Genomic DNA, 13,190 nt, shown 5'->3' on the forward strand with positions numbered 1-13,190 from the left:
AGGAGGTATACTTATAACTAGTCAGGACTTTGGTGTGGACAGACCATGGCAACAATAAACTTGGCCAATTCAATCCCAACAAATTCAAAAAGACCATCACATTTTATCCAATTTACTTCTGCAATAGAGTATGCTTGTGTGGAGTGTGTCTTGCCTCTCTGAGCAATACTTCCTAGGTATTTTAGAGCTGTTATCTGCTTTCATTATGTAGGTTTTTACTTTCTGTCACTCTTTAAAACAGAATGTTCTGTGTCTGACGCAAATAGCAGTCAAACTCATCTATACTCATGATTTCAGTAGGATCTGGCTTGTCATTTAGACCCATGAGTAGCTTTTTTAGGGTACATGTGGTTTGGGGCTTTTTTAACTTTTCTGGTATAATTTTATGGCAGAAAATATGAAACATACCCCTTTGCTGGTAGTGTATGTGTATAACACAAACCATTTACAGTTTTCTATTCTAAGAAGGTAAAGCTTATGATATTTGTATCATGGAATTCATGCCAGCATTTTTAGGGATTGTCATCTGCTATTGACCTAGAAAGGAGGAAATAAGTGAACTTGCATTGCAGTAAGAAAATGCTTGCTTAGACAGTTAATGTTTATGGCAGTACCAGTGCTGGAGCACAATGCAGAAACAGATTGCATAGGGACATTGCAAAATATCCACAGCTGGAGACCCTGAAGAACATGTTGCACCAGCACCAAGCAGGGTTGGTGGGCTTGAGCCTGCTTCAGGCTTGGCACTGCCCTTGGTGCTCCTTCCCAAGCACCTGCCTGCAGGCTCCTGCAGTGGATGGAGCAGGGTCCTGAGAACAAGCATGGGGATGTGGGCACTCCCAGGAGCATTCCAAGGGTGCACAGGTAAGAAAGGTGAGGCTTTGTACAAAATCTTACAAAGCTCAGGCTTTTTAAGGGCCATATTGCTGTTCTGCAGGCATGTTCACCTACCACAAGGACTCACAGTGCCATTGGTTCAGCAGCTTTAAATGCGACAACTACTCAGAATTCCGACTGGTTGGAGCCGTATCCTTTTCTGTCTGCTAGAACATTCCAAATGGCAATCATTTGATGAGCTGGTTGGAGATAAAATAAGGCACTGGCTCAAGCTCCTTCAAAGGTTGTATTTACACCATTGTTCCATTTTAAATGTTTTGGGTTTTTTTAATATCGTTCAAGCAAATGAACTAAAAATAGGAAGAAAATGGAGTGTGTGGTTCCTTTTGCAGTCAGACGATGCTAAGTCAATGTTAAAATTGCAACTATTTTATGTATAAGTTGTAATTTTTATGTACTTAAGCCTCTGAGTTTCTTTCAGTAAACATCAATTTGCCTGTGTCCATTAATACTTAAGTCCCCATTGAGCAGTATGTGGCTTTTTGCCTTTTTTATTACGAAATGGAAGCCTATTTTGAGACAAGTTTATTTTCTAGGTTTTCTGTTGCGCTCATAAATGATGACCTCAGACAAATGATTTATGATAGTACATACTTATAACTCCACTGAGGTAATAGTGTCCATTTACTGATTTCACTGGCATCAGGTTGTAGGTCTTTTCTGACAGATTTATTGTATTCTTCTGAGAAGTTGAATTAGGAATTAGGATAGTTTCAAATTTGTTTCATGGGATGCACTTAATTGTGCTAGTGGATGAGCTGTAGTATCAGTGCAGGTTTGACTTAATGCTTTTTAGATTTATTTAAAAGAAATACTGGTTAATTGATCTTTCACTGGAAAAACACATTTATTTTTCTTTTTTCATAACAAAACCTTTGAAAAATTTATTGGAGTAATGCTTGTATAGAATATTACAATGAAGATTCTCAAGTGTTCTGTCAATGTGCATCATTTGACCGTGTTAACCACTGCTTAATTGTAATGAAAAACTTCATTTTAAATTGTCAGTCCAGAAACAGTGAAAGAATTTACATTCCTTCTGCTTGTTGAGCATGAATCTTAAAATATTTTTTCCAAGCTGCAAAAATATTAACTGTAATAAAGATGTGTCAGATTTGCCCTTAACTTTTGACATATATAGCTTATGGGACTTGCTGTATACAACAGCATCACCTTGGATATTCGTTTCCCACCTTGCTGTTACAAGAAATTACTGAGTCCTCCCATTGTTCCCTGTGATCATAACACACTTGTAGGCATCTGTGGTGTCACATTAGATGACCTGTTTCAGATTATGCCTGTAAGTATTACATTTTCTAAGAGGCAAAATTATTGATATAAAACCTGATTTATTTATATTTAATACTTGAGTTATAAACTTTTTTAAAAGCAGCTTTTTTTCAGTACAGGCTGATAAAGTCTGCTTCTGATGAAATCAGAAAATCTCTGTTTTCTAGCATAATGTGCATTTTAGAAATGCAGCTTTTTCCAAGACACTATCTGTATAAAACAATGCTTCTGGCATATCCGTGTGAAGTGCATCACTTAGTTTTGTAGATTTATGAAGAGTTTTTACTCCTATTGTAGGAATTGGCACACGGACTGAGTGAACTTCTATCCTACGAAGGCAATGTTGAAGAGGATTTTTACTCAACCTTTCAGGTCATTAAATGCACAACTCTAAGTGGTCCTTACCCTCGTTCAGTGGTTTTTCCCAGTGTTAGAAAGGCAGTGGAGTGGCTCACAGCTGTGGCTGCTGGTGGTTTGGAATGTGGGTGTGGGGGTCAGAGCTGGCTCTGGAGCCGCGCTGCCGGCGCCGCTGGGTGGTCGCGGTTGGATCCCAGTGTCACCACCAGGGTCTCTTGGCCAGCTGCTGGTGCATTTCCAGCTCTTTGCTCTTCTGTCTAACCCAGAAGAGAGTCAAAGTTTGCTTGGTTATTTTATTTTGTCCAGGAAATCTCACTTCATCAAAAGCTTGTTGAAGTTTTTACAGTTTTGCCTGACCTGTGTGTTGTTATTGTTTCAGTCAGGGCAGTCTTTTTCAGTTGCTCATTGTTTCAGAACACACATACTAGTTAATGAAATTTCAGGTTGGTGAGCTACAGCAGAGCAAATACCTTCTTAATTGTGTTTGCTGCTCCTATGCCATTATTTTGTATGAAAAGCTGTATGGCTCCAGAGCCTGCAGGTCACTTTGACATGCCACTATGTAGCAGGGTCGGGTTTTGCTCTTTGAATACTAATTTTCTGAGCACTTTGTTGAAAATAGTAATATTTACCTTGTAAAAACCTCACAGCCCTCAAAATTACAGCATGTGCTGAAGAGAGAGAGGGAATGCATGACATATTATAAGCTTTGTCATTTCTAAGTATATGAATTTATTTTCCAGTGCTGACCTTGACTCCTCTTTTTCTGTAGGTTTTTCAGGAAGAATTTGGTGTTATAAAATCTTACAACTTAAAGCCAAATGGAGATAAAATCCCAGTCACAAATAGGAATAGGAAAGGTATTTCAATAGATATTAACTACACATACTTTGTAGATCTAAGTTTGTCCTTTTTCTCTGTTCTATAAGCCTATGCTTTCATTAACAAAGTGTGAAAATGAAATGGCTGTAGTTCTTTCTGGTATACCTACCAATGGTATCTAAAATTAAATGCATTCATTTTTCATATTCACTACAATTTTAGAGGGCAGTGCTTGATTAAAATTATAATGTAACAAAATAATTTTTTTTTTTAGAATATGTGCAGCTCTATGTTGATTTTCTTCTCAATAGATCGATCTACAAACAATTTGCAGCTTTCTATTATGGATTTCATAGTGTCTGTGCTTCATATGCATTACTGGTAAGAATAAAGTGAAACATAACTCTTCACTTCTTTTTCAAGTATTTGACAATGATTTATCTAAATCAAATTGCACTGGATAATTTTAAGATTTGGAAGGAATATTGACTGATTGATAGACTTGATTAATCCAACCTAATTGAAGAAATTAATCAGGTAATCAGCTATTCTTGGTAGTGTTTCATTGAAAAGAGATAAATAAATAAACTCCAGAAGACAGGTTTATCACTATGCATTCACAGACACATCACAGGCTCTTCTGTGAATGTTTACAAGATTTCTGTGTATTCACTTAGGAACTGCAGAACAACTGTGTCTGAGTGCTCCTGAGTGACTCCTCTGAAAACACCTAATTCTTTTTACAGGAAGAACACTCAGTGAGGTTGAAATTAAACATTCTTCTGTTTTCAGTCCTGTTTGGCTGTTGAAATTACTTTGTTAATTTACAGCATCCCTTCTCCACTAAGAAAGAAGAGAAAGTTTCAGTTTGCCTGGGATTTTCTGAATTCCAGTGGAATTGTTGAGCTATGACACCTTGCAGCAAAGTGAGGTGTGCCCATCTGCAGGGAAGGTTCTGGAAGGATAATGAGAATCCATTGAAATGCCATGGCATCCTTCCATGCAACTTGATGATGTTGTAGTAAATGAGTATGTGTGTTCTGCAGGTGGAAGTTTAGTGGATATTAAACATGGCTTATTGTTATGTTTGCTTTGCACTGTGTACACCTGAGAGTCAAGTTCTGTCAGCCTCTGCTGCTCAGCTACCCACACTGGGAGCTGTCAGTGCAAATGAAATGGAAGTGGAAATCAAAATTGAAGTCAAGACCCTCCCTCAGATTTCCTTATGTACAAACTCAATTTTCTTCTTGCCCATTTGTAGTCTGGTCATGATAGGCAAGTCAGTGTAATAAATGTAATAATGATGAAGAAGGAAGAACAAAATATGCTGAAATATTGTGTTATCCTGTAATTAACTTTCTACTGTATATGGCAGTAAGAGAGTCTTCAAAGTGCTGAGTAATTAATTTTTCTGTTATCAGTATGTATCCAAGTTAGAGACTTGTATTGAATGATATTCTGTTAATTGTTAATGAGCATCATTTCTCATGTTTTTTTAAAAAATTAAGTATTTTGTCCTCAATTTACGGCAGCTACTTCGTCCAGAGGAGGTTGAAATTCTTGTCTGTGGCAGTCCTGAACTGGACATGTCTGCTTTACAGAGAAGTACCCAGTATGAGGGCTACCAAAAAAATGATCTGACTATACGGTAGGCCTGGGTTTTTATTCTAGTTAGTGAGTTTAAAACATCATAGAATGTTAGACTTCCATCAGGAATCTCTTCAAGGGTGATCTGAAATGACTGAAGTTTTAGAAACCTATTTCTAAATAAGACACAGACACTACTAATTTGTCATAAGTAGGAAGAATTAAATCTTTAATGGTATGTGTTTACTGAATATCCTTAAAAGATTATGATCACATTGAAGTGGAGTAGTTTGAAAAGTAAAGCTCCAAATCCTGCATATTAAATCTCAGTATTTTTATTATCCAATCATCTAAAAATACTGGTTTTGCTCAATTCTCTTTGATAATAAGGGGTTTTTTTACATTAGTGAGTAGAAGGCATTTATAGTTGCATAGATAAGTGGGTTGAAGCATCATTTGACAAGACATCATTCCAAAATTGATAAAATATTTTACTTGTAAATTCCTTGGGAATTGAACCTTGTATATTGGGATACTGCTGATGTCCTATATATTATGTTAATTAACCTCTCAGTAAGTGATATTCATCATGTAGTGCTTGTAGTTTTATTGTCATCTTTTGCTATTTTTTTACAATGTTGCATTGCAACATTTTCTTCTCCCTCTGCCCTGAGTATAGATACTTCTGGGATGTAGTACTTGGATTTTCCCTAGACCTTCAAAAGAAGCTGCTACATTTTGCTACAGGAAGTGATAGAGTACCTGTGGGAGGAATGGCTGATCTGAATTTCAAGATTTCGAAGAGTGAGACATCCACTAATTGGTAAGTAATGTTTGGATTTTTAAGATTTTTTTCATTAATTTTTTTCCCAAGAGCCTTTATTGCTCTGGAATGTCTTTTTACAGAAGAGCAAACAAATGTACAAGGAAGAAATTGCATGGACTCCTTTAGTTGCCTTTAGCATGTTATCCCCACTTATTGATTGTGTGAATTTAAAACACAAGGAAATTGCTTTTCCAGTCAATATTCACATTTGCGGCTGGTAAATATTTAGAGGGATTATTTACATGTTTTCAATTCAAATAAATTATTTAGTCATTCCTAATGTGACAGCTGACCTAATGAAAACATACCTTAAACTGCCATGAATTCTTCTGAATTTTTTTTTGGTTTTATGATGTTACTAGGAGCAATCCAGTTACTATTCTTTTTTAATTCTTAAGACTGGAGAAGGTCAGTTTAAATAATTTGAAAGCTGTATAGAAAAGCTTGCTGCTCTGAAGCTCTCTGTGAAGCATTAATTATTGGCTTACCCAGATTTCTCAAACAGCTAGAGTAATCAAAATACTTAAACTATTTTTCAAAGTCTGAATATTAAACTGCATTTTTCAAGGTCTGAATTTTGCTGTGTTTTCTGTGAAGTGCTGATCTAAAAATAAAAACATAATAAATTTGAGGGTTGTTTTAAATTAAATTATCTCATTACTGTGATATTTCTAATGCTTTTCTCAATGAGGTAATAAATGGTTCCAGTAACATTAAAGGAACATGAAGATCAGATGAAAAATGAAGAAAAATCAGTCAATATTGAATCACTCTTTATGTTCCTTCCATAAATTGTTCTTTTCCTTAAAAATGAGAAAATGTGTTTTGAAATAGTGTGCATTTTAAACTGCTGTAGGTTCATGTTTTGCAAGATAATTGTTGCTGTCAGACTGCCTGTACAGGGATAAATGTAGACACCATCATCATATTGCCCACACAATAGGATCAAAGAATGTAATAGCAATAAGAATTGGCAAATTAATAAAAGCTTCTCTATTTTGAAAATTCTGAGCCATTACTCCAATCCAATTAACAGATCTTTGCTGATTTTTCTTAAAGGTCAGGGAGGAGAAAAGTAACTTTGGTTTCCAAATTTGAGGTTCCACCCTCTTTCAAGCATGTTTGCCAATGATCAAAGGCCAATTTGGTGCCATTCAAAAGAGGGATGAAATGAAAAGAGACCTAAAGGGCTTTTGAGTCAAGTAATAAAATGTGTCCCCAATGTAACACATTTTTCAGTGTGTTTTCCAAATGGCAGGCTGAGCTTCAGCTCATTGTCTTTCTCCTGTCTCCCCCCAAGTTAGCAGCTGTAGGACAAGTCTGTATCCTCAGGTGTGTCCTCCATGTCACTTGAGAATTTAAATGGCAAGAAGTTCCTGTAGCATTTTATTACCTGTGGCTCATCAAATCAATCCATTCTAGTGAGAAGCAAAGTTTCCAGTGTTTCAGTCAGGCATTCCTTAGCCATATCTGCAATACATGTATTCAGGCTCTCAGAAGAAGCTTGGAACTGAGGTGTTGGTATAGCTGAGACCAGAATTTGTGAACTGTTGTTTTTCCAGCATTTCAGTCAGTTTCTCAGAGCTCCCTGCTGAAGTAAGGACCTGTTTCAGCAGGCTGAACCCTGAGTTCTGTGTCCTCCCAGACACCTAACTGTGGTAATTCCAGGTGTGTCTCTACCTACTGCAGGACTCACCTTCCTTTTCCATGTTGTGGATTCAGTCTATACCCAGATTTTGTGTTTAGAGTCATGTGGTACCTGGAGTTTCCTAAATCTGGAAAGAGATGTTTACAACTTGAAAAAAAAATAAAGATGGAGGAGGGAGTTGCAGGCTAACAAATTCACCTGAGGTACTTACTACCAGCAGTGGTGTTACTTGCATTCAACAGAACTTGAACCAACATAAGTGCTCCTTTTATGGAATTTCTTAACAAATGTTTAACTGAACATGGTCAGGCAATTGGCAGTGTTCTGGTTTTATTGCATTATTCTTAAATATGTTTTGCTGGGTATTTTTTAAATTATTTTAGGTTACCTGTGGCACATACCTGCTTCAACCAGCTTTGTCTCCCTCCTTACAAGAACAAGAAGGAACTGAAGCAAAAGTTAATAATTGGAATTTCAAATGCAGAGGGGTTTGGTCTGGAATAAGATTAAACACTCCAAGAACAGCATTTTTATGTAGCATTCACTCTCTTCTGATTGTGCCTTTAAGCTTTTCATTGTTGTGTCTCTTGATACTGTGCCAGTTTTATTGCATTTAGATAATTTTTTAATTAAATATGAAGTGTATGGGTTTTTTTCCTGAATGGCAATATATTTGCTGCTTGCTTTGTCACAGAAAATAGCTTTCTTTGTACAAAAATCTCATCTGTTTGATAAATGAAACCCAACTAAGACAATTCCCAAGTTTTAGATTTTTCTTAATAGCACTTTATCATTAATCATGATTCCTTTACATCAAGGTATCCCACTGGGAGGTAATATACAGAATATTTCTCTATTGGTAAATCCCAGTGTTAGATTGTTTTAAATTAATATTAATAATAGAAAAACTATAACATCAGCATGTAGCCATTTTTTCACAAAGGCAAATATGTATTTTAGTCTTTATAAACTGTATGTAGTTTTATTCTGGTTTTCCTTCTCAGTGAGACCAGCTGTCTAAGAAGTATGTAAATAACTGCCTGTGAAGAAATAGGGTTTTGATAGTGCCATTTACTGCTAAAAAAATTATTTTTTATGACTAAGAGGTTTTAGATGATGTATATTCAGCTTTTACACTTGACTGTACAAGAGTGTTAAAAGGTATTTTTTCAGCTTGAGGGGATTCAAGTTCAAGCTACAGGTATTAAGGAATTTGTATGTTCATTCTTAACAGCACACTAGCCAGATCTATTGTAGCATTATATTAAACAAAACTAGATATTTAAAATCAACTCCACATCTGGTGAAATGCTTTAGGAAGAGAATTATATGCACAACTGGTGGAAAACTGATATAGTGTATTATGCTATCATTTTTTGCAGCAAATTTGTTGAAAGTCTTAAATAAGCTGTGACAAAAGTGAATACAATAACATTTCTGAAGAGGGTTCCAACTTTCGTTAACATGGAGACCAGCATTTAAAAATGTTTTGTGTTTTTCACTGCAAACTCCGTGAAAATAATTCTTGATATGTCTGCTCTGAGTTACTAAATTAGCAGCTGGGGAAGAAATGGTTCTAAAATACTGAAATGATTGTAAGTCTGGGTTTTATTCATTAAGTGGAAAGAATTTATTAGCCTGCAGTATAGTATTTTTAAATATGAACGACTACTGTGTGTTCTGTAGACTTTCAGCTGAATAAGGCCCAGATCACTTGAGACACTTTGGCATCTTATTTGTCAGCTTTCCCCATTGATTTCTGCTGGGGCATGGATGCATAACTATCTTGTAGTGTCTGTACTCAAATATTATATTAGTCTTCTTTCTTTCTCTGTATTATTTACATACAGTCAACAGATTTTCAAATGATGAACAAATTAATCTGTGTAATTCATTATTTCAAAGTTGTTCTGGGTATTCTTCAATAGCTAAGTGTAAATTTTATTTTTTTATTTCTCCTAGAAAAATTAGTAGTGATTTTACTGTTTTATTGAGGCAGAGATAAGTATTAGGATATTTTAGAATATTTGACTGTATTCTTAGTGCTGTCATTGAAACCAGTAATAAAATTTCCATTGGCTTTAGCCTGGAACTATACTAGGTTAGCACGAAGAGTGCTAAAAGCAGCACTGAAAAATTCTGCATTTTTACATTGTATCTCCTTAACGGAGATGTTAAAATTAATTTTAACTTGAAGGATTTCAGATGTTTAGAAATAAATCCAGCTTTCACTGTTGCACTGAATGAACTAGATTGCTGCAAGATACGTTAAATTTCTAACACCTGAATATGGATGTAAGAAAGAAATCTGGAAAGAAAGACCTACTGCCTTTCCTCTCTTTGTAGAATTGGATTCATGAAAGGTTGGCTTATGAATAAATAGCTATACAGTTTATCTGAAAACATGGCAAATTAGCCAAAATATTTTTTTAATGCTTTAACCCACTTTTAAGAACTATTTATCTACTATTGTTAAGATGAAAGCTTTATCTTTTCTCCTTTTCACTGAACTGCACTTTGCCTTCTGTTTAGTTTTATTTATTGAAGCTTTTTTTGAGATAATGTGTAATATTACCTCAGAATTCTAAAAATGCTATTGTATTTGCATTAGTTTTTAAATCAGATTGTCATTCAAAGACATTTTATATATTTCCTGATGTTGATAAATTGAATAGTAAATTTTGTATTTGTTAAATGAAAGCTGTACCTACACTGTATTTATGAAATAAGCCTCTGATAATTTTCAAAAATTTATTCAATGGTGTTTTGTTGTTCTTGTGTCTTGCCCTGTAACCCAGCAAATGTTTTTTTTATCTCCATCATTGTTTTGTACTGTACAAAAGAAATCTGGTTTGTATAAACTTGTTCATTACTAAGTATCTATTTTTATGTATTAAAATTGTCCAGTCATTAAATCAAATATTTAAAATGCTGACCTCACTTGTATAATTTCAGATTTCCAAGATTGGTCATAATGGGTTTAAAGTCATGATCAACCTCTCTGCTTTTGGTTTATTTTTCTTTTGAGAAGTTTTCTTTTATAGTAACAGTTCTGCTAAAACATTGCATGGCTCACTGCAAAGAAACTAAGTTTCAACAATCAAACATACATCAAGACTTAGATTTCATATTTGTAGTTAAAATTGCAGATGTTCTGGTACATCCCATGATGTATTAATGCTAATAATAGTATAGATCTCCATCATGGATCCAGCAACTGGGGTTGTTCCATGTGGGGAAGAGAAGGCTTTGTAATTGCAGCCTCCCAGTCCCTTAATGGGGATCATGGAAAGGAGGGAGAGGGACTTTTTATTTGGGCAGATAGCAGCAGGACAAGGAGAAATGGTTTTAAACTGAAGGAGGCAGGTTTAGATGAGATGCTGGAAGGAAGCTCTTTGTTCAGATGATAGGGAGGCACTGGAACAGGTTGCCCAGAGAAGCTGTGGATGCCCCATGCCTGGAAGTGGTCAAGGCCAGGCTGAATGAAGCCCCGAGGAGCCTGATCTAATGAATGGCATCCCTGCCCATGGCCAGGGAGTTGGAAATGTGTGATCTTTGAGGCTCTTCCAACCCAAACCATTCTGTGATTCTAATTTAATTTTCCTTTTTTTTTTTTTTTTTTTTGTTACCTCAGTTGCAAATTTACTTGGAGTTGCAGGAAGAGGCGAAGCCACAAGCTGTTGTATGTTTTATCTTTTATGTTTTTCTGCCTAATTTTAACATTAAAATCAGGAAGGACAGGTAACAAGAACATTGTGCTTTCTCATGGGCAGGGTCCTGATCACAGAACTGTTGCCTTTGTACCACCCCATTTACCTACAGATGGCAGCAAAGATGAAGATTCAAGCAATTTAATTAGAGGTTAGACTTTCCTCTTAGCTAACAGTAGATATTATAAATGCACATAATGAAGAAAAAAGTCACGTTTTAAAAATTTGTATCACAAATATTTGCAGATTTGCAAAGTCGGCAAATATAAATTGACTTTTAGCAAACAAATATGGAAAAAGGAGAAGGAGCTTCTTGGTTATAGTTTTGAAAGTTTTGATTTTGAAAGCTGAGTTTTGAAAGTGTCTTCTCTTTCCATTGAAAGTTCCTAATGTGTTTTTAGGACCAATGAAAGACACTGCCAAAATCTCAGAGATGAGATTGATTATACCTGACCTCTGACAGTCAACAGCCTCAAGACTGATATTTGGAAAAAGGTTGGAAAGCCTGGCTTGCCTTGTCCTGTTTCAGCTAGGGATCAGATGGCTGCCACTGGAGCTTAAAACTGAAATGCAGTATTTCCTTTTGATTTTTTGGCTAAAAGTGGTGAGATTCCTTCTGGGTAGTAGTAATTGGTGTTGGTACTGGTCAACTTGTTCCAGAAGCAAATATTATACCCACTGTAAATCTTCATAGCTGTGGTATTTAGTATTCCTTCAGAACTCCTTCTTGAAAAAATGAAAATATCTGAAAGGTCCCTGAAAGGTTTCATGTCCTGACTAATGTGTTTTTTCTTCTAGACCCCCTGGTTTTCTTCCAATAAATTTGTTTGGGTCAAGTAATTTTTCAGACTATTTCTAATTTTTTTTTCAGGGTCTGTACTGGTGTATGTGTTGTTGAAGTTCCTTGCACTTTTAAATATTCATGTGTATAAGAAAATAATAATGAGATGGCCTGGACTGCCTCAGCTGTTTCACTTGTGTTAGAAATGTTCTAATTAATAGTGAAGCAGGTTTTGTTGTTAAATTAATGAGCAAAAATGGCCCCCAGTGATCTGCACCTTTCAAATTGTTAATTAAATTCTTACTGAATTATTTGAACCCCAATGGCTTTATGTAAAACACAACAGGTCAAGGAAGATGAAAGAGATTTTTCCTGATGATCTGGTGAAGGAGTTGCTCATTAGTCTCTGGAAGGGTGGAAGAAGTTCACATAAGTTGGGCAGACTAAGTTCAGTTCTGGACTCCTCTGCAGTACTAGAGTTAATACCTATATGCATAATAAAATGATATATCAGTTAATGTCTTGTGTGTTTTATGTTCTATGTCAGCAAGACTTCATTTACCTTTTTTTTTTTTTTTTTTTTGCCATCAGTTTAATGATTTGGTACTTGTAGTGAGTGAGACTTTTACTTTTTGATGCAGTATTTTCTTCCCATGACTGTTGTCCTAGATTCTGTGGGTATATGATGTTCAGGTTTAAGGGCTTCTTGTTTATTTGCTGCTTTAACTCTGTAACATGATTTCTTATTAACCAGGAGAGATGAGTCTGTTCTCACAGAGTCATTAGTTATCTGCACACCAGGATCTCTGGCTGCTACCATACTATGGATAATAACAATGCAGCCTCCACTGGCATTACCAGAACAGAACAATTTGTAGCTACATTATTTAATTCAAACATCTTGTCAATGGGTGAGTTTACTCAGTGTACATTCAATCTCTGCTCTAGCAGAGAGCTAGAACATTGATTTCTTTTGCTATTTGTTTTGTGTCAGTAGCAGTATTGTGGAAGTTAAGAACTGTGTTTTGTCCTCTGGAAAAATCCATCCAGCTGGATATAAAGTAGCTAAAGCAGAGTCATTTTTGAAAGCCGTGGGGTTTAAACTCCAACATGTGGGTCTTGGTTTTGATTGTCTTCTGGTGAATTTATGTAACCTCACATTCCTGGTTTCCAAAGACTGTGGTGGCAGCATATGTACTGCTTGGGGCTTTTGATAGTTGGCCTTGATTAGTGGCTATGTGCCACACTGAGCAAAGAAGGCACTTAATTTTG

The 13,190-nt window shown here is 35.7% G+C and overlaps 1 protein-coding gene across 2 annotated transcripts in view; it reads left to right on the plus strand.

Moving 5' to 3' along the window:
- Positions 1-12,436, plus strand: part of HECTD2 (HECT domain E3 ubiquitin protein ligase 2) — a 35,440-nt gene extending 23,004 nt beyond the window's left edge. Inside the window, exons 14-21 of one of the 2 annotated variants that reach the window (XM_079312873.1) lie at positions 938-1,026; positions 2,039-2,197; positions 2,485-2,559; positions 3,317-3,404; positions 3,641-3,747; positions 4,899-5,014; positions 5,633-5,776; positions 7,811-12,436. In XM_079312873.1, the coding sequence (XP_079168999.1) occupies positions 938-1,026; positions 2,039-2,197; positions 2,485-2,559; positions 3,317-3,404; positions 3,641-3,747; positions 4,899-5,014; positions 5,633-5,776; positions 7,811-7,931 (899 nt within the window). In that variant the 3' untranslated portion in view covers positions 7,932-12,436. Of the gene's footprint in view, positions 1-937; positions 1,027-2,038; positions 2,198-2,484; positions 2,560-3,316; positions 3,405-3,640; positions 3,748-4,898; positions 5,015-5,632; positions 5,777-7,810 lie in introns of those variants that run through there. The other variant, XM_079312874.1, reaches the window with a different exon arrangement.
- Positions 12,437-13,190: the final 754 nt, after the last annotated feature.

The sequence above is a fragment of the Erithacus rubecula genome, assembly GCF_903797595.1.
Source record: "Erithacus rubecula genome assembly, chromosome: 9".
NCBI classification, from domain to species: Eukaryota; Metazoa; Chordata; class Aves; order Passeriformes; family Muscicapidae; genus Erithacus; species Erithacus rubecula.